Below are 22,167 nucleotides of genomic sequence, written 5' to 3'. Positions count from 1 at the left end.
AATTTACATTTACTGAATGAAATACCTGATTATGCATTTTTAACTGATTATATTTATTCTCAGCATCAGTGCTCACTGTTTCTGAACTCCCTGAAACGGCAGGATTGTAGTCTTGAATTTTCTTCTGGGAATGCATTATTCCTCATAAATGGGAAAAAATGTTTACATAGGTTAGCCAGCTCTAGCATTGTGCATCCTCGTATTGCAGACTACTATCAAGTTTATACTGAATGGACATTTCGGACTCTAAAGGTAAGAATGAAATGGTCTCTTCTTCACTCAAATTGTCGCGTTTTCTGTCAGCATTTGACATTTTTCGCTGAATTTACTGTACAATGCGCAGTGTTTCTGTGACTGTCCAAAGCAGGCAAATATGAGCACGTGATTGGTTGTCTGTTGCTAAGTGTCTAGCTGTAACTTTCTAACACTGCATCATTTCACACTGTATGAGCAGGGTTTCATAACCCCGGGTAAAAAGCAGTGCTAACCCCGCTTCTAAATTACAAGTGTGAAACGTTCCTTTACCAGGGGTTAAAAGCTGTGTTTAGAACGATGATAACCCAGGGTTAAGTGCAGTGTGAAAAGCCCTAAACACACTCGAAGCACTTGACCAATCACAACACACTGGTTCAGCCGACCAATTAGAGCACATTGTGCTTTTCAGAAGGAGGGGCTTCATAGAGACAGGGGGGCCTCATTTATAAGCATGCGTACGCTACGCCAATGCTCATATTCATAAAAACGGTCTTTGATGTGGAAAAGTGCTTAGAGCCACGTCAGGGTCTGAGCAGACGTACGCACTTTTCATTGTCACATTACTACAGGTTTTTGGAAATCTAAGCTATTCTTTTAAGCTAGACTGTTGATCTTTTTTATGTTAATGACATTAATTAGGTGTCGTTTACAATGCAGAGAACTGAAACCATTCAGATGCACGCAAGTTCAAGGTCATTTGCGATTAATAGATTTCACGTCTGAAAGAGAGGCGTACGCTCGTTTTCCGTGTGTACGTTCAGTCTATGAATCACACGTACGCACATCGGAGAAATTATACGGTTTCTGCGCAACATTTTATAAATGAGGCCCAGGAACTAAACAGTGTTACTGACAGACTGGGAAGAGAGGAGCTGCAATAATGGAGAATATGGGAAAATAATGTGTTTTTTGAACACATGAAAACAAGCATGAAAACCAATTCTAGTAGAGCACAAAACCAAAATCAAGACTTTGAAAAGGGCATAATAGATCCCCTAAAAAATAATGAAAACACAATAAAACAACACAGAGACATGTTGTAGTTCAGTCTTTAATTAGAAAATCTACTTATATACAGTATACATGTACTGTAGCAAATCTTGTTGATTCCATAGGCCGCATGATAACCCCCCTAGGTCATCGTAATATTATAAATAAAGTTTTATTTGAAATGTCTTTTCAGCTGTTATCCCCATCATGGGAACACATGCTCTCTTTGTCCATCCGTCAGCGCTGAATTGAGTATCAGTCATCGCTCTCTGGCTTTGACAGACATAAAAAAAACGAAACAAAACAAGATCAGTCAAGACAACATGGCAGTCGGAAACCTGAGTCAGAACGTTTTGGATAGAACATACACCCTGAATCCAGTTTAACAACAGCAGCGATTGAAGTGGAGTTATAGGAAGAGAGAGAGTTCTCTCTTATTTGTAGAAAGAAACAAGTTGAAACGGCAGGTTTGGTGCAGGAGAACACACACAGATGAAATGAACCTAGTATAATAATGTTATCTTTAACATTTATAATGAAATGTGGCAAATACATACATTCCCATTGCAGCCCAAGAGGACAGTCAGAATAAACCAAAACATCCTTCTAAAAGAGATAGAAGGCGATTGGTTCGTTATAATATACGCAATCAAAAGATACAATGCAGAGGGGAAAAACACGTCACAGTAAAAAGTAGTTATTCATTTCATATTTGATCATTAAAAATCTGTCATTCCTTAACCTACCAGCCTCCTCTGTTGGTAAAAAGAGTTGAGGCTTTTCCCGATGGTTAAAATCTTGTCATATTGATCTGTAGCAGGCACTAAAGTACTATGGCCAAAGAGGGTTTGTCATCAGACCCTGAATGTGGTTGCTATTTACATTTTCGTTAAAAAAAAAAAAAAAGATCACGATCCCTTTACCTGTCAGAGTCTGGTGTGGTTTAAGTTAATATCTTTGATACACATGGGAATAGATAATACGGTTCACTTGCTCTTTCTGGCTTTTAAGGTTCCGACTGCGTTTGTTTTGGTGTGCGTTTATGTACAGTTCGTTTGTAGGCAGTGGAAGTAAGTCTTTGAAACTGACGCAGAAACAGCAGCAAGTTCTCGGTCCTTGGCATCCAGAGTCCAGCTGATGATTTTGTCTGTTCTGGGCGATGGCTGTGGCTTCAAACGTTAATATAATTGTTCAATTAGATTGTTGGTTGGTTTTGCTAGTACATTCGAGTGACAGCAGAGAGCATTAGTGCTCTGATATGATTAAGGACCGTCAGTCCAGGAAAGGCCGACCTTAAGAGGCTGATTTCTCCATCCAGATGAGACAAGGACGCATGTCTCATATTTATCCCATATTCTCTCTATCTTTTCCTTTTCTAAACTTCTTGTAATCCTTCTATTCTTTATATTTTCCTATCTATCTTTCTCTGCCTCTGTTCACATACGCCCATTCAGTTCTGATCGGTTTGGCCGCCAGCTCTACTGGCCCGACTTTTTGTCCTTCTGAAAACTGAAACTCGTGCGCCGGTTCAGTTTGCGTTGTTTCTGGGCGAAGTAATCTGCCCTCGATGTGCTGGCACGAGACTCCAGGATGTAGTTCACCTGGAAGAGGAAGAGGAAATAACACTTGCTGTGAAAGGGATCATATTTATACAAATGCACAAAAAGTGCCCCTATTTATGCTATTTTAAAGGCTCCTAATTTTGTTTTGGAGTCTCCTACATTAGGTTTACAGGTATTTAAGGTCAAAAAACACTTTAATTTTCTCATCATATACATTGCAGCATCACCTCTTTTCTCAGTGTCCGAAATGGTTCAATAAAAGGATTCAATCTCTCTAAACCCCTCCTTTCCGAGAGCCTACTCTGCTCTGATTGGTCAGATGGCCCAGTCTGTTGTAATTGGTCTAATGCTTATATCTGAATTTCAGCTCCGGATCTTCCTCAGCACTTTATACACAGTGATACAAACAGTAATGATGGCGTCTGTTTTACCGTATCAATTCCAGCGTGAGTCCTCATCTTTTTGAAGTGCATCAAATTAGCATCAAAACAGCATCTTTTCGACATGTCGACAACATAAACCAAACTCTTACAGCTACAACTACAGTGTTTGAGGGCAGGGCAAAGTAGACGTCAATCAGGCACTCTACAAGATAAGACATTTATCAGACACTTAGGCTTTGTTGCGCAACGAATCCTCCGCCATGGTCTTGACAGTCATCTCGCCTTACTCTCGTCACATGATCAGTGAACTCTGATTCCTGCTTCACTATGTATGAATTTGCAGCTCCTGCTGGATGAACCGGATGGGATTGAAGTGATCGTTATCCAACGGAATTAAATGTTTTTTATTTCGATAAAAAGCAAAACGTCTGTGGAGGCGTAATGTAAATAAGGCGGAGGCATATTCTATCCTAATTTCACCCTCACACTCCGTCATGGCAATATCACAAGAACTTTTTCACCTCAATGAGAAATCTAGTCACATTTTAATCTTGTGAGATATCGTGGCATGAGATCGAGTCACACCCCTACTGATGACTCATTTCAGGCAGTTCAGAATCGATTCTTTCTTTCAGGAGACAATAACTTTATTTGTCGTGCACTTTGGTTTTTAAAACGCAGACCTTTTACATTCACAAACAGCTTTATTACATTACATGAAAGGTAATATTTGAAAAAGCATAATAGGGGCACTTTAAAACATACAAAAATATAAAGTCTCAGTTGAACCCTACCTTGAGCACAATCTCATTGACAGTAGCAGCATCACACTCGAAGTACAGGGCTTTGTAGTCGTGGTTGCTTAGATATGTGAGCTTAAATATTGCATGACCTACAAAGAAAGCATAAAGATATTCTTACACTCAGGAAAGAAGTAGAGACACATGACATGATTGGGGATGCAACTTCTAAATGACCACCATGGTTCAACATACAGAGAGCATTTGAGCTTACTGCCAGGCGATGGGAGTATATTTTTGGGAAATCCATATTTTTTATGTATACCATTGCAATATTTTTTTTTTATTAATCTTATCTTTTGACAAATTATTTTGGAAATTTTGGAATTTTTTTAGTTATTATAGCCCAAAAATAATAGTCTAATCAAAAGCTTCATGCAAATTTACATTAAATGAATTAGAATTTTTGAATGCATTTTTAAATCTGGTAAATCTATATATGAAGAGTTCAGATGCAAAAGCCTCTAAGTGCCATCTGAAATTTTCTTCTAAAATGAAAATTTATCAAGCTTGTATGTTTAGGTTCAGTAATTTCACTTTAATGGCAATTAATAGGTCCTTTTCATTGCCATTAAACTTAAACATACAAGCTTGATAAAAATGTTCATTTTAGAAGAAAATTTCAGATGGCACTTAGAGGCTTTTGCATCTGAACTCTTCATACACACACACACACACACATTTCTTATATATTTATGAAATTATTTAGAATTTTTAAATGCATTTAAATCTGGTAAATCTATATACACACATTTATTATATATAATGTTGCAAAGCTTGGGGTTGGTAAGATTTTTTTTTTTTTTTTGAAAGAAAAGGATGCATTTATTTGATAAAAAAACCATATTATTGTGAAAAATTATTAAAATTTAAAATAGCTGTTTTCTATTTTAATATGTGTAAAAATGTCATTTATTCCTGTGATCAAAGCTGAATTTTCAGCATCATTACTCCAGTCTTTTTTTGCAGCTCAAGAAACATTTCTGATTATTATCAATGTCGAAAACAGTTGTGATGCTTCATATTTGGAAACATTGTATAAATATTTTGTGGGGTTTTTGTTAAAAAGAAAGCTCAAAAAACAGCATTTATTTGAAATAGCATGTCTTTACTGTCACTTTTAATCTATTTAATGCGTCCTTGCTGAAGAAACCATTTACTGATAAACAAGAGCCTAACCGAAGGTATTGTTGGGTGCATAACAAACTGAATAAAATATGACTGTGTTAAACACAATTAATTAATCTCATAAATTAAGATGTTAACTTTGGCATCTTTGAATATGAACACAGGACACATAATAAAATAAATGGCCCTGCTCCAAAAAACAAACGCTCAGTTCCGACTGTGAAACTGGAGCATTTCCAGGCGTAGTCGGAGCATCCGTGTGCGGCACAGCGCCTGTGAGCAGACTTCAGCAATCTGTCTGCACTTCATCAATCACCGTTAGCAGCACGCGTCTGGAGAGCTGCGCTCGTGTCCCTGTCATATCCGCTAAGAAGAGATGTCTGCATCACTTACCAATGCAAACCTTACAGAAAGGCTGCGTAAATAGATTTTGTTTTCTGTAACGGAGTTCCCTGTAAGTGTAATGCAATATAAATCCCTTGGTGAGTTTGCAGTGCCACAACTATATCTGTCAGTCGGCAGTGATGTGGGGACATCAAAAGAGTTATACATAAACCAGAGGTGTCTTCTCTGAAGAGACAAGAATGGCAGTGACTATATTATTTTTTGGTAACACTTTACAATAAGGTCTCATTTGTTGACATTAGTAAATGCAATAACTGACAATGAGCAACATATTTTTACAGCATTTATTAACCTTTGTTAATGTTACTTAATAAAAATGTTCATGCTGGTTCATTAATGTTAAAAGATATAACTTTTGATCTTCAAAATATATTAGTAAATATTAAGATTAACATTAGCTAAGATTAATAAATGCTATAGAAGTATTGTTCAACATTGATAATAATCAGAAAATGTTTCTAGAGCAGCAAATCAGCATATTAGAATGATTTCTAAAGGATCATGTGACACTGAAGACTGGAGTAATGATGCTGAAATCAGCTTTGATCACAGGAATAAATTATATTTTACAATGTATTCAAATAGAAAACAGATACTTTAAATTGTAATACATTTTCATAATATTACTGATATTACTGTATTTTTTGATCAAATAAATGCAGTATTGGTGAGCAGAAGAGACTTCTTTCAAAAACATAAAAAAAGTCTTACTGATCCCAAAATCTTTGCATGGTGAGATTATATATATATATATATATATATATATATATATATATATATATATATATATATATATATATATATATAAAAAAAAAGAGTTCATGCAGAACTAGTTACATATTTCTTTACTAAAGTATGAGCAGAACTGACTTGGACTCTTCTCCTCCACCAGGTCGCAGGCACACAGCAGATCCGAGTCTATGGAGATCGGCTTCTGTCGGATCCAGAACTTCGTGCTTGTCTTCTGATTGGTGACAGGGTCGATCTCAACCTTTTCACCAGAAATTCCTGGAAAAGTGGGAAGGTTTTATCATAAAAATCACTTGGGGAAACTATAGATTTTGACTGTCATTTTTTTTATCAAAATGGTTTACAAAAGAATGGCATCCAGGTTTTAAAGATTAACAGGTATGTGAATTTATTTTCCCTGTTATTTAAATACGAATGGAGACTGAAACTGATTCTGTGGGAAACGGTGTGTGAGAGAGAGGTCTGGAATATTATTACAGGTCTATCTCACAGGCACACACAAAGTCCATCCATAATGGATGTGACAGCTGTCCATCATTCACATGACATAAAAAATAGCATGCAAACATCAGTGTGTCAGAAAAAAAAAATTCCAGCCTGTCAATCAGACTGAAATTCCAAAGGAGATTCCACAGCTTCCTGCACACACAGGCTTCCTGCGCCTGGAGCGCTGCTGTAATTGGGATGGAGCTGTGACTGTAGCAACTGTCAAGTGTGCTGGAATTTTTTTCTGTGTTTTCACAAAACAGTACTGTGTTTGATCTGGAGACCCTCAGCCAAACTTTTGTTCATGTGTGGAGAAACTGAGAAGTCAGGAGAAGCAAGGGAGAACTGGAGAGACCTTTGTTACAGGAATTTTTCAGTGTTAGCATTTTGTGCCGTACTAAATTAAATAATAATACAATAACACTTCTGCAATACTATAATAATGTTATTTATGTTTTTAGTTATTACATAAAATATATTATACAGTAAATAGTAAATATAAATAAAAATTTATATTATAATATAAAAACTTATATAAAAATTATATAAGTTATAATATATATATATATATTCTTATAGTATAGTTTTTATATATTACACTACAGTACATTTTTTTTTAAGCGTTTTAAATTTTGTTTAAATACTACACTATACATTTATGATTAAAAGAAAATTTCAGAATGGCATGTTAAAATTTGGTTGTATTTTTATTTTATTTTATTATATTGTATATAATATCATACTTTCCAACACTACACTATACTATTAGAATAACAATACTATTACATACATTTATAATATGATTCTACACTATATTAGACCATTCCGTACAATATTAGAGTACAGTACTCTATTTTGTCCCACTGACTCTGAAGAGAAAACTCTTGGATCTGAATGTTGGTCTGTGCATCGGCAGAAGTAGAGTCTAGTGTAAAACACAGGGATTTGGAATCTGTACCTAGCTGTACATCTGTGGTAAAGCGGAGCTTGTGGATCATGCTGATCTTGAAGGACTTGTAGTGGTGACTGCTCAACATGTCCTGTACCGTAGTGATGTCTATAGGCGGGTCTTCCTCCGAGCTCTCCTCACCTCGAGAACCTACAGAAGGAGAAAGAGATGTTTAGGTGTGCATTTATGCACTTTATATTTAACATTGCTGTTGTTTTGCAACAATAAATGTGATCAATAAAGTGCATCTATTCATTTAAATGAAGGAAAAACTCTTCCTAAAATGTTTTAAAGGGGTCAAAAGTCACTCAGCAGGAGTTATTCTCTATATCAGTGTCACTTTTTCTGAACTCCCTGAAATGCCTTCATTGTAGTCTTGAGTTTTCTTTCAGGAATGAACACGTCACAATATTCCTCATTTAAATGATTCCCGACCAAGGCATACGTAGAATAAAGGGGCAGGGGCCTGGTTGAGTTAGTTAGTAGTGTGTTTAAACTTGCAGTTATGGTAAGGGGCGGGACATTTTCCAAATGTGCTCAAAGCAGTTGACCAATCACAACACACTGGTCCGTCCAACCAATCAGAGCACACTGTGCTTTTCAGAAGAAGGGGCTTCATAGAGACAGGAACTAAACAGAGCATTACTGACAGACTGGGAAGAGAGAGGAGCTGCAACAATGTCAAATATGTTGTGTTTTTTGAACATTCAAGCATGAAAACCTATTCTAATAGAGCTCAAAGACAATAAAGACTTCGAAGAAGGGCATAATAGGTCCCCTTTAAAAATGCTTCATGAGCATGCAGCGTTCAAAGGAGCATCAGTAATGTCAACAAAACTCACTGTTTTCTCGGACCAAGCAGAACTCCAGCGTTCCCTGGCTCTCCAGCGTACTGTCCAAATCCACCGCCACATTCGGTTCTGTTTGCTTCTCTAGTCGATACATGGGTCCTGAAACGAATCCAACATTAATGTTTGATTTGAGCTGTTAAGAGTTCGCTTTAGTTGAATGTGGTTGCACTTGGATCACGTGTACTGGTTGAGCTGAAAGATCATTACATGCAATATAATATTCAAAGATCATGTGTTTATGCCATACTCTTTACATGTTGCAGCTACATAAGCAGAGTCAGACCATATAAATTTGTTTGTTTGCGCTATAAAATGTACGGCAGCATGAGTTGCAGTCAGAATTGAAAGTGAGGAGATAAAAAGACAAAAAATAGACAACATATCCTTCAGTTGCATTGTTCTTGATGCAACCGATCTAGTCTGATTCACAAAAAAATGACTAACACCGTGTCCTAACCAGATGCGATGTGATAAGATTCCAGCGATGAGTAATTTGACTGTCCACACTAGACACGACGTGAAAATGAGAAGTGATAAAATCAATCAAAAACCACAGCCAATCAGAAGAGTGTGGGCGGGCTCTCTCGGCAAGATCACAGCAGACACAACAAAATGGGCAAGTACATAGTAAAATTCATAAATATTATTTAAACATTATTTAAAGTACATACGGACATTACGGAGTGACTGAAGCAATCTTTGTCATAGAATACGCTTGTTTGTTCGCATTGAGTTGACAGTTTGAACGTTCTTGTGCCCATTTATTTATTTTCAAGATCTGAGGTGAATTAGCCAGTGCTGTTTTCATTACAGCTAAAAATATGGGAACACAGAATGATATTCAAACTCACATTAGATGCTTTTAACATTAAATAAAGCACATAAACAGTACCTGATATTATCATTGCCATACTTTGTGTTGCTGTTGCTGGTTAGGACAAAAACTCAGATTAATATGGAAAAGATACCTTTTATCACGTGTCACGACGTCGTGTCGTGTCTGGTTAGGACACGGTGTAATGAATCAGTTCTTTTGATAAATCCGTCAAATAGACTCATGGTTATCTGCCTGAATCAGAATTATTAACTGAATGTAGCTACTGAATTAACAGCTGAGTGGATGTTTACAATTTAAACAATATAAACAATCATTATTTTCAAACGTACATTACTGTTCAAAGGCTTAGGGTCAGTATGATTGTTTTTTAAAAGAAACTAATAGTTTTAATCAGCAAAAATGCATTAAACTGATTAAAAGTGACAGTAATAACGTATAATGTTACAAAAGATTTCTATTTCAAATAAATGCTGTTCTTTTGAACTTTCCATTCATCAAAGAATCCTGAAAAAAAAAAAAAAAAAAAAACGCACCACGGTTTCCATAACTGTTTTCAACATTGATAATAATAATAATCAAAAATGTTTCTTGAGCAGTAAATCAGCATATTAGAATGATTTCTGAAGGATCATGTGACACTGAAGACTGGAGTAATGATGCTGAAAATTCAGCTTTGAATCACAGGAATAAATTACATTTTAAAATGTATTCAGAAAAACTACAGTTATTTTATATTGTACTAATATTTCACAATTTTACTGTTTTTACTACATTTTTGATCAAATAAATGTCTTGGTGAGCAGAAGAGACTTCTTTCAAAAACACTAAAAAAAATCTTACCAACCCTAAATTTTTCAACAGTAGTGTATACTCAATCACAAAGACACACAATGAAACATCTAGCTTGGTTTATCTGAAGTACTCTGTAGTTTCTTCTTTTTCATTACATTAATACTTTGAACCTTTGAATAGTTTAATACAATCACAGAGAGCCCTTGAGAGAGGATAGCCATCATAAATGACTTCAGGGTGACCAGAGCAATTCAAAAACTCTCTTAGAGATGGTGTGATGGGATTCAGAGCTATTGGCTTTTCTCTTCATAACATTGCTTGATTAATATTGCTCAGTGCAAACAATCTAATTTGACTTTTTTTGTCCAATCAGATGGTATCAACCCATCTAAGACCTAATGACAGATTAACTTTGACTGATCATCACAAACCTTTCTCTCTTAGGTCTGAGAAGATAAGTCAATAACTACTGCCTTGCAGGAGCAATTGATGGCTATAAAACCAAAAAATGGCTTTATTGGATCCTGCTTATTTCTTGTCAGAGGCAGGAAAAAATGCCCAGAGGTAGGATCAAGTCTTTCCCCTCGTTTTTAGCCAGAAAAGGAGGAAAAAAAAAACAATACAGAGAAGCTGCCAATCTAAATAGGGCAAACACTCAAGGCGATATTTACCCTTTTGCAAATACCATGGTTTTCCAAAATGTCACCAGAGCCTCCAAAAGCTTACGACCTCTACGGAGAAAGAAATATGTTCACGACACCCTCCAGCACAATGCGAGATATATCAGAACACAAACAAAGTCAACGAGTGAATCAATTCTATACAACACTCCAGTTCTGGACTTGACGTGCAAGAATCGGACTAGTTGAGAGTATATGGAAGAAGCGGAGAGAGAGTGTCGCTCTGAATCCCTGTAACTGCTGTGACACTGAAGAGCAAGAGACTGTGACTAATTCAGAAACACACGATCTGACCTTTTACAACCTTTCCTGCGACCCTGCACTGATCTCAATGAGCTGAGAGGTTGCTTTTTTTATCCGTTTTATCCTCCGCCAGGTGAAAACTGTAAGTCTGACCGCTTAGTAAGGTAACAGCACATAACAAATAATTTTAAAACAAGGCAATACAGTGCATTAGCCAGTACATAACTGTAGGCTGATTGAATCTAGATATTATATAAATATACTACCATTAAGTTTTGGGGGTCAGTAAATGTTCTTTAAAGTCTCTTCTGCTCATCAAGGCTTAATTTATTTGATAAAAAAAATGCAGTAAAAACAGTAATATTATGAAATATATCAATTTACAATAACTGTTTCCTATTGTAATATATTTATACATGTAATTTAATGCTAAGCTGAATTTTCAGCATTATTACTCTAGTGTTCAGTGTCACATGATCCTCCAGAAATCATTCTAATATGCTGATTTGCTGATTTAGTTATTCAAACATAAGACGCCATGAAAAATAAATCAAAGACGTACCTCAGTGTTCAAAATGTATTTTTGAACCTAGTGATTTTATAATGTTTAATATTTATTCAAAAGCGAAACTGAGTGAAAAACTATTACAGGAAATGGCTGATATATGAGCCAATAAATGCTCCTCTGCCACCATCTGCTGGTTATAATGGTAATTAACGTCTTTCTTATTTTTAAATAAAAGTGTTTTCTATCAAATGTTGGATTTCCTACATCTTGAAACAGTCGGTTTTACAAATGAGGACAATCTCAGAAGGATGAACAAATAATGTTTGAGGTCATCACATTAAAAATAACATTTGAAGTGTTGGAAAAATGTTGCGTGTGCGTGAGTCTAATTACAGACACAGGGTTTCTTATTCAAACGTTCCCATTAGCTTCGTCTTTATTGCAATCAATAATTTTTTTTGGGGCAAATTAGGCACGTGTGATAACTGCATTAAAATATAAATACAACATTAAAAAGTCAACTATTGATGGTTTTGTGTCGATGTATAGCGAGTACAGACTGACAGCTAACAGTTCGCCGGAAATGCCCAAACTGGCTTATCGAAAACCAGGAAGTAACCGTGCATATGGTCAATTCAACTGATGTGTTGTCACAAGTGTGTACATACCAAAAGTTTCAACAATCAGATTTCAGAGCTCTTTTATAATAAATCTTTAATAATCGGAAACCAGAGGTACCATGTGAAGCTACAAATCCAATCATTTTTGTGCATGTGTGTACATACCAAAAGTTTCAACAATCAGATTTCAGAGCTCTTTTATAATAAATCTTTAATAATCGGAAACCAGAGGTACCATGTGAAGCTACAAATCCAATCATTTTTGTGCATGTGTGTCATTAAAATATCAAGCCAAGTACTAAATAAAACAGCTGATGCAAAATACTCACAAATCCACACAAATCCAGCATCTGCTAAAAATGTTCAGCTTTGTATTATATCTCAATTCATTCCCCCCAAGCACAAAAAGCATAACAGTCATGGTCTTTCTCGTTCGTCTGAGCTCATCTGTAGTTCACACACAGGCACACCGACCCCAAACTGCAGCCGTCGCCGCCTCCCAAATGTCACCAACATTTACCCTGATAAGGCTCATAGGAGGCATTCAATCGCGCTTATCTCCCCCAACAGACCCACCGAGCTTTACAGACCCTGAGCCGCTCATAAAACTAGTCATATTTTACAGTGCGCACCCTTCCTAGTGTCCACATGGCTACCATTATATATTCACTCAGTTTCACTGCAAAACGAGGCAATACCAGTGTTAAATTATTGAATACATTATATACTTATTTTTTAAGTATTATTATAACATTTATTACAAAAAATGTTTAAAACTAATAAACAAACTATATATTTTATAGTTTAATTTATATTTTAAGTATTAGATACTTTAAATATTAGTATTGTATTTGCTAATTTACTAACAAACAAACAAAATATATATAGATGTATATACATATTTAATTTTATGATTATATTATTTATAATATACATTTTTTAAAATAGTTTAAAAGGATAGACAGATGGAACGATACATAGAACAATAGAATGATAGATAGAATGATAGACAGAACGACAGAACAATAGATAAAGCGATGGAACGATAGAACAATAGAGATAGATAGAACGATGGATAGAAGGATAGAACGATAGAAAGAACGATAGATAGAAAGATAGAACAATAGACAGATAGACAGAGCGATAGAACGATTGATAAATAGCAATAGAAAATAGCAATAGAATGAAAGATAGAACAATAGATAGACAGAACGATAGATAGGTGACTGTCCAATACATGTGGTTTCAGAAAATGTACATATAATCATGCAGTTAGCTAACAAAGTAATAATTTAGGCAATTTAAAGCGATAGAACGATAGATAGAACGATAGGCAGACAGAACGACAGAATGATAGAATGATAGAACGATAGATAGACAGATAGATAGAATGATAGATAAAACGATAGAACCATAGAATGAACGATAGACAGACAGATAGATAGACAGATAGAACAATAGAACAATATATAGAACAATAGAACGATAGATAGAACAATAGAACGATAGATAGAACGATAGATAGACAGAACAATAGAACGATAGTTAGAACAATAGACAGATAGAACGATAGATAGAACGACAGAACGATAGATAGATAGATAGATAGAGAGACAGAGAGATAGAGAGATAGAGAGAGAGTGAGTTTAGGGGTTTGTTCAAATACGAAGGTATTAAATTAATATATAAATGGGAAGAAAACAAATCGCTCAAAAAAGAAAAAGAAAAAAAATCCCAGCAAAACAGTGAACAGCGGGTGCAGAAGAGAAGGCAACATAGTGGACAGAAGACTGGATAGGTCTCTTGTCTCCAGCGGGTAAATAAACAATCAATACTCATCTAAATGCAGATGAGAGCACGGCCCATGCTGTCTAGCGTTTCTCTTCTGGACCAACTACCCCATCACATCCACTCAAGATGTCTTCTGAGACACCATCTCGGACTAAAAGAGAAACAATCACCTGCAAGATGGGATACTGGGCCGGGACGGGGCAATGGCTCGCTGCCCACAGGGCAATTCTGTAGGTTTATTTCCAATTAAATTCCCTCTGAGGGCTCTCTTGGGTTGCTGTCAAATCAATCCGTCTCTGATGAGGCTGTACATCAAACACAAGTACTCTCAAACCACTGAAACTAAATATGCTGTTATATAACTGAGTGTGGCCATACTTTTAAGAGCAAGGAGATTTTTCTCTCTTTTTTTAAGCTAAAGCATGTCTAAGATGTCACAAATCCGAAAAGAAAAACACTGGGTTTGTTTTTATGCCCCAGAGACTGAACCGCCCAAGAAGATTGAGTCGGCTGATTCCTTTAAAAAGACAAAGAAACACGGATCTCACTAAGTCGAAGCATTTATTTCTCTCTTATTCTCATAGTCTTTGTTGTTTCTAGAAAAGCTGTCAAAAACTTGGTTTGACAGAAAGAAATGCCAACAGATTGAGTTTCCAACCCAAAATAGCATCCGAAACATTCTCACGTTAGACTATTTGTGAATTTCAAAGTACTAAATGGTTTGAAGTGAAAGGCAAATGTCATTGTGATAGATTATCTTTAAAATTACTACAGACAGTTTAGTTGTACTAAAATAGCATTTGTTTTTGTTGTATTTGAGGAAAGTAATTGAAATAATGTGACTATTTTAAAAAAGCATGTTTAGGAGTATATAAAATAACATCTACCAATCAAACCAAAGAACTTTGTAAGGTGGCTTAAATATATTGTTATTAAATATATTAAAATGATTTAAAATATGCCAAAACAATGACAAAACCTGGATATACAGTGTGAGGGGATTTTAAAAGTGTGATTTCTAGACCTGGAAAAAGTCATGGAAATTAATAAAATCTTTAAATGAGTATTTTAGAAATTAACTTTAGAGATTATGGAAATTATTTATCATTATTTTATTAAATCGTTTAAAAAAATAAAATAATAAAATAAAATATAATTAATAATATAATATAATATAATATAATATAATATAATATAATATAATATAAATATAATATAATATAATATAATATAATATAATATAAAAATTTGTTCCAATTTAACAGACTTTAAGTATACCAGTTTAGTATACCAAAAGTACAATTGCAGGGTATTTTTTTATCACATAAATATGTAAATGTATTTGTAGTTTACTTAGCACAAAATAAATGTATTTCAAATACATTTTAGTATATATTTTTTTTCCACCAGGGAGTAAATAAATAATACTAAAATACATTGCAGGCCAACCAAAATATATAATCCAACAATATAATATAATATAATATAATATAATATAATTAAAAATGTAATATAATTAAAAAATATTGTCTTGAAAAATGGCGGCCTTGGTTTCAAAGGATGAGAACCACTGCTATAGACTAGTCAATTTGGTGTCGATGAAGGCATATATGAGCCATACTGATGAGTCTGTGGATACTCGTGAGACAAAAGCTAAGACTATAGCCCCTTTAAACTGACAGCGCTAGCCTCTAGCACCCTTACTGAAGCTAACTTCTCTCGCTGCAGGCTTTGACCTCAAGTGTGTGGTAAATCCAAGAGAGATGAGGCTCCAGTGGCTCTCCACGCACCATCATTTTCTCTGCGTTTCATCCATTTTCTCTCTAATATACTTTCGTTCCCGCACCATTGCTTTCCATTCTTTATGTGCACTTCTCCGTCTCCGAATCAGTCTGTGGCTCAATCTCTTCTCCTCACCCCTCTTATCTCACCGCTGCCCCGGCTCATCACGGCCATCAAAGGGGCGATCCGTTACCTGTGACTTTTTGTATTAAAGTCTCTGGCCTTATCAGATTCCGCCCCATTCGGCGATGACAAATTAGGACGGCACATTGCCACGGTTATCGGGCCAAATCACAGCAGACGGCTTCACTTACTTTCTAAGATGAAAACTACACATACACAAAGTCCAATTCGACTGACAATTCAAAGGCACCATTTGCTACACTTCTTGCAGCATTAATTTTTTTCCCCTGAAGTCCACTTTTTTTTGTTAAGGTTTCTTGCACCAAAATGATCCAGATTTCATTTTTCATGCCGACAAAGTGTTGTTAGTGAGTTGAATTGTTTTTGTTAACTAAAATAAAGCTGAAATAAAATATAAATATTAGATGAAAAACTTAAACTTAAATAAAAATTAGAAATGTTACATTGGCAACTAACTAAAATAAAGTACTAAAATTAAAATATAAATAAAATAAAATAAAGCTAAATATAAAAAAAAAAATAAAAAAAATTGAAAACAAACAAAATTAACTATGAAAATAAAAGCCAATTTAAATTATTAATAAATTCTAATAATAGCAAATAAATAATACTAAAATAACATTGCAGGCTGACCAAAACACATAATCCAACATTATATATATATATATATATATATATATATATATATATATATATATATATATATATATATATATATATATATATATATATATATATATAGGATTATAGGAATATAAGCTTGAATATAAAACATATCTTTCAGATGTCTCACCTGATCCTTTCTGGGAGCCCTTCCTCTTTTTGAGGGCCTTCTGCAGAATATCCTTCATGGTCACTTTCAGGCTGTCCACTGGAATCAGGGAGAAACCATGAGCAGCGTTTCTGTGGGTGAGGAAGGCAAAACATCAGTCATGTTGAATAAATCTTTACTGTTTGAGTTAGATGCGAACTTCCTGTCCATCAGAGCATCATGCCCTCAGATTCTCAGGATTGAGCTTTGAGTCTCAACCAACGGATGAGCATGTCATATTCAAACAATTAGTTTCAAGATGAGTTTGACATGATTTAGATTTTTTTCCCTTGAGGAATCTAGACAAAACATTATTGTTTTAATATAGCATTGTACTTTGGAATCATTGCGTCAAACGGCCGACTCTTATGTAATGGCATAAAAGAAAAAAGATATTTTCTACTACACTGAGTTGTTATTGCTAACTAAAAAATATTAAGAAACATTTATGTTAATTGAAGCAAAATAAATGTTAACTGAAATTAAATAAAATATAAAAAAAATATACATATTTTATTTCAGTTATTTGCTAAGGCAACATGTCTAATTTTCATTAAAGGTGATCTATTAAGCCCCTTTTTACAGGATGTAAAATAAGTCTCTCATGTCCCTAGAGTGTGTATGTGAAGTTTTAGCTCAAAATACCCAACAGATCATTTTTATAGCATGTTAAAATTGCCACCTTTTAGGGGTGAGCAAAACATGCATTTTTGTGTGTCCCTTTAAATGCAAATGAGCTGGTGCTCTCAGAGCTTCAAGAGCTCATGCAACAACAAAACAGGACAATCTCACACACTGAAAATAAAAACAGTACAAGAAGTGAGCATTAAAGTCTTATCCATAAACTCTCTCTCCCCCTTGTATTATCATCAACATACTCAGCACATTACACAAAAACACTCGTTACAACTAACAGTAAACAAATATATACAGACCTTTGCCTTTTCTGGGGGTGCTTAATAAACTGGTAAACTTTATATCCATTAAACAACTCTAATGAACTGTAATAAAGTGCATGCTCTCCCATTCATTACTGCCGTATCCAGTATCACTCCGGAGACTATAAGCTGGATCACAAACAGTTGGTACTGATCCATCCTTGAGTAACAACTTCTTAGCAAAACCTGTGTTTTGTATTGTCCCTTTGTATTGACACCCGTTCACAAAGCAGTCTGGTGTACAATGATTTGTGCAGACATAAACGAATTTATGGTATATGGGGGTGCATTCCCTTCAAAAAAAAAAAAAAAAAACCTAATCCACTGCGTCTTCAGCGGCTCTGATGTCATGAGTACAAGAACACTGTTATGTTTACTCTTTCATCCAACAACAAAACACCTGAGTTGCTTACGAGACATTCTTGTCACTACAGCGGCTCTGGCCTGGAGAAAACAGCAGACAGTGTACAACTTGCTCAGGGCAGAAACTATGCTAATACGGCAGAGTCCGTCAGCAGTCGTGGGCGGGGCATTGCTCAGAAAATAAAAATGGCTTGTTCTATGAGACGGTTGAGGTTTTATGGGGATTAAAAAAAAAAAAGAGTGGGTCGATTTTACACCATTATAGTGTGATTGTGTACTCGCACTGCAACACACATTTATGTTCAAAGTCAAACACAATGTAAAAGTGAATTTTGCATAACAGGTCCTCTTTAAGTTGAAGTACTAAAACTGAAATAAACTAATAAAAACTAAATAGATAGCTTAAAAAAAAAATACTAAAATTTTAACAAAAAAAACAACAACTATAAAACATAAAATAAAAACGAATTCAAAACGCTATAACAGTATATTAAAGATACTAAAATAACACAGCTACTATTAGTCATATGTTTCATTAAGACTTGATTTGAATTATTGCATATCATCATAAATGACAGTGATCACTTAAAAATTAAAATGTGTGAGCCAGTGATTTCTACAGGATTTTGAACAGAAATACTCTAATTTAATTAGCCAAGTTTCATTAACCTTTCAAATTTTTAATATTTCCTTAAAAAAAGACAGTAATGAGATAACCTGCGAGTGAGTCATCTGAGCTGATTCAGACTAACGACTCTTGTGATCAATCACACTGATTCAATTGATTCACTGAACAGAACCACACTACTCAAGTATACAAATGAAACTTATATTTTTTGCAGAAGTAGTTTGATATTCAAGAGAATCACTACAGCATAGCAGTACTGGTGTAAGCGGTTAGTGTCAGAAGAAAAGCTTGCACATATAAAGAGTGTATTGTACTCATAAGTGGCCGGCTTGCTTTATCAGAGCACATCCTCAACGCAACAGGGCCGAAGGGCCATCCACAAGTCAAACTTTGAGCACATGGACGCATCACTGCGATAGACTACATCAACAGAACAACAACCCGAGGCCAGAAACCGGAGAGCGCACACTTTCTGGACAGAGGACTCGCTTGTCCACTTCCATTTAGCAGTCCTGACCCATCAGCCTCGGGCCAGGGCTTCTGACAGGCTTCACGTCAGGCAGGGGATCCGGCAGAAGAGGTCGCCGGCCCCGATGGCCCACTGAGGGCCAAGCACTGGCTCAGTTCTCGCCCAGGGTCCTGCAGTGCCACATCAGTGGTCCTCTCATGAAGGGAGCATGCAGCTGACCCAGAGAGCTCTGAATACCAGCCGACGGCTGAGAGCTGATGAATAAAGAACAAATAAATACAGACAAAAGACAATGAAAAGTGCAAAGCAGCTGGGCCACAAATAAAACTTTCGTAAAAATAAATAAATAAAATAAATAAATTAGTTTATGCCACAGGCAAATGGCTACATATAACGAAGTTATACTGCAGTTCAAAAGTTTTTAATGTTTTTGAAAGAAGTCTCTTCTGCTCACCAAGGCTGCATTTATTGGAATAAAAAAAAAAAAAAAAAACAGTAAAAACAGTAATATTGTAAAATATTATTACAATTACTGTTTTCTATTATATATTGTAAACTGTAATTTATTCCTGTGATCAAAGCTGAATTTTCAGCATCATTACTCCAGTCTTCAGTGTCACATGATCCTTCAGAAATAATTTTAATATGCTGATTTGCTGCTCAAGAAACATTTCTGATTATTATCAATGTTGAAAACAGTTGTGCTGCTTCATCTTTTTGCGGAAACTGTGATAATTTTTTTTAGGATTCTTTAGAAAGTTCAAAAGAACAGAATTTATTTGAAATAGAAATCTTTTGTAACATTATGCATGTCTTTACTATCACTTTTGATTACTTTAATGCATCCTTGAATTCAAGCATTAATTGGGGGTCATGAATTGCGTTATTTTATTGTTTTATAATGTTTCCTGGGGTGCACTTATATTAGTATGCTTTTTACATCAAAAATTGTCAATTTACAAATAAAAGGCATTTTTCCTACCCTGATTTTAGCCCTCTGATTTGAACGCTCTGTTTTAAGGGGCGTGTCTGCTGTGAGACTTCAATGTAAACGCCCACTGCTGTGATTGGCTAACATCTTTGCATATGAAATAGTTAAGTATTACTATTACAGCTCTCAAGGTTAACTAATCATGAAAAGTGTTGATTATAGCATTACATTTAGATCTATGGCATTATATTTAGATTTTAGCATGAAAGGTTGCAGTGATGAAGATTGTAGCCGATCACACAGACATGTTGTTGAGCGCATGAAAGCAGTGATCTTGTCATTGCAACTCAATTTCTGCACATTAACGAATGCTTTCATCATAACTAACAGTGCAAATGCGATGTAACTAAGAGATTCGTTGAATAAAATGGGAGTTTTGGCGCGAGTCCAGAACTCAGTCACTGATAAACTCGCGCTGTTTGATTGACAGCTCCAGCGATTGTTAAGGGAGCAATCTTTGATCGCTTTCTATATATAATTTAATCACTGTTTAAATAACAGATTATTTTCATCCTACCAAGAGAAACAATGTGAAGTTGACCATTTGGTGACTGGTTTGATTTACTGACACACAGACAAAGAACATCTGACTGTACATGAATTATTACATATCAGATCAGGCATTAGAATCAACACAGTTACTTACAGGTTGTTGCATTACTGTCGAGTCCATACCGTAAAAATCTGTTTGCAAAGCCTGCGCCGAAATGCAACTGATTTAACAAAGAATCCACAATGAAATGTACCGAATACAAATAAATAATGCTCAACTGAGACATTCACAAAAACCAACCTCAAACCTTTGAACAGTAGCGTATCTTCTTGCTTTCCTCACTGGTGAAATGTTCAAGGAACAACTGTGTAAACAAACAAACTCTCTCCAATCTGCAAAACATCTCTTTATCTCCTAATAAAAGCTTGCATGATTATTTGTTAATCTGTGTAAATATCAACCAATCTGAGCAAGCGCAAGAAAACACATCAAAAAATCTGTGACATACACAAACATGCAGAACCTTCACTGTACATCTCAAATTCAGTATTACAGCCCAAACCAAGCTTCCCTATCAAAGGCAGGACAGTCTGGCAGGGAGCCATTCAAATCCAATTAGCAACTTCAAATTAATAGGGGCCTCCTAATGCTTTGTCAGCCACATTAACCAAACAGCTGATTAGAGATATTCCCAAATGCACAGAAGAGCAACAATCTAATTGAGAGCTTACAAAACAAAGATGAGAGCTTCATGGAGAGGCACATGGGAAAAAAACTCCAACAAACTTAAAGGATTGAGCATTTAAGACTTATGTGAATGGCCAGGCATTTAAACCTCATTAGTTTTTGAGGGCTAAACATTCAGATAGTTCTCATAAGAACCGTATGAGAAGTTGTGCGCTTCAAGACAAACACAAATAAGTTGAACATTTGATGACAGTGATAGATTTGTGGTTAGATACGGTTCGTTTTACTCTTTGGAATTGTGCATATATGCATTATATGTGTATATATATATATACACACACACACATTACCATACAAACGTTTGGGGTTGGTACCTCCAATGGTACAACCCATTTTACTTCTATCATGTATAATATGTATTATGACCGTAAATCAGGTACATTTTGATGTTGACTTTAACTGTATTTATTCTTCACAGAGCCAGTAGTAGTAACTGGAGGTGATAAAGTCAGACTTAAGTGGCTTTCTTACATTCGAACAAAGAGTGACTGTTTGGGCCCCAGTCCAGGAGATGAATACTTCTCGACCAGAGCCAGCGTGCTGAAGCCAAACTTGTGGATGGGCTCGTTGGAGTCCAGCGGAGGGAAGTCTGTGTCCACCTCCCCATCATCCTCAGCGATGTGGAGACAGTAGGTGTTGACATTTTCACTGTGGAGGCAAGAAAGGAGAAAATAAGAGTGTTGTTGTCGATGTAAAGCATGTTTACTATTTCAAAAAGGAAAAATCCTTGTTCCCATTATAAGAATCAAACGCATATATTGGTAACAAGT

General features: G+C 35.4%; 1 protein-coding gene across 1 annotated transcript in view; it reads right to left on the bottom strand.

Moving 5' to 3' along the window:
• Positions 1-1,288: 1,288 nt before the first annotated feature.
• Positions 1,289-22,167, bottom strand: part of mapkap1 (MAPK associated protein 1) — a 38,889-nt gene continuing 18,010 nt past the window's right edge. The window contains exons 6-12 of the mRNA XM_051894030.1: positions 21,869-22,045; positions 16,751-16,860; positions 8,551-8,658; positions 7,718-7,858; positions 6,394-6,531; positions 3,985-4,082; positions 1,289-2,846 (exon numbers count right to left, since the gene is read on the bottom strand). Of these exons, the coding sequence (XP_051749990.1) occupies positions 2,724-2,846; positions 3,985-4,082; positions 6,394-6,531; positions 7,718-7,858; positions 8,551-8,658; positions 16,751-16,860; positions 21,869-22,045 (895 nt within the window). The 3' untranslated portion in view covers positions 1,289-2,723. The remainder of the gene's footprint in view (positions 2,847-3,984; positions 4,083-6,393; positions 6,532-7,717; positions 7,859-8,550; positions 8,659-16,750; positions 16,861-21,868; positions 22,046-22,167) is intronic.

The sequence above is a fragment of the Ctenopharyngodon idella genome, chromosome 5 (genome assembly GCF_019924925.1).
Source record: "Ctenopharyngodon idella isolate HZGC_01 chromosome 5, HZGC01, whole genome shotgun sequence".
Taxonomy (NCBI): Eukaryota; Metazoa; Chordata; class Actinopteri; order Cypriniformes; family Xenocyprididae; genus Ctenopharyngodon; species Ctenopharyngodon idella.
The sequence above is the reverse complement of the archived record's forward strand: the minus strand, read 5'-3'. Positions and strand labels throughout refer to the sequence as shown.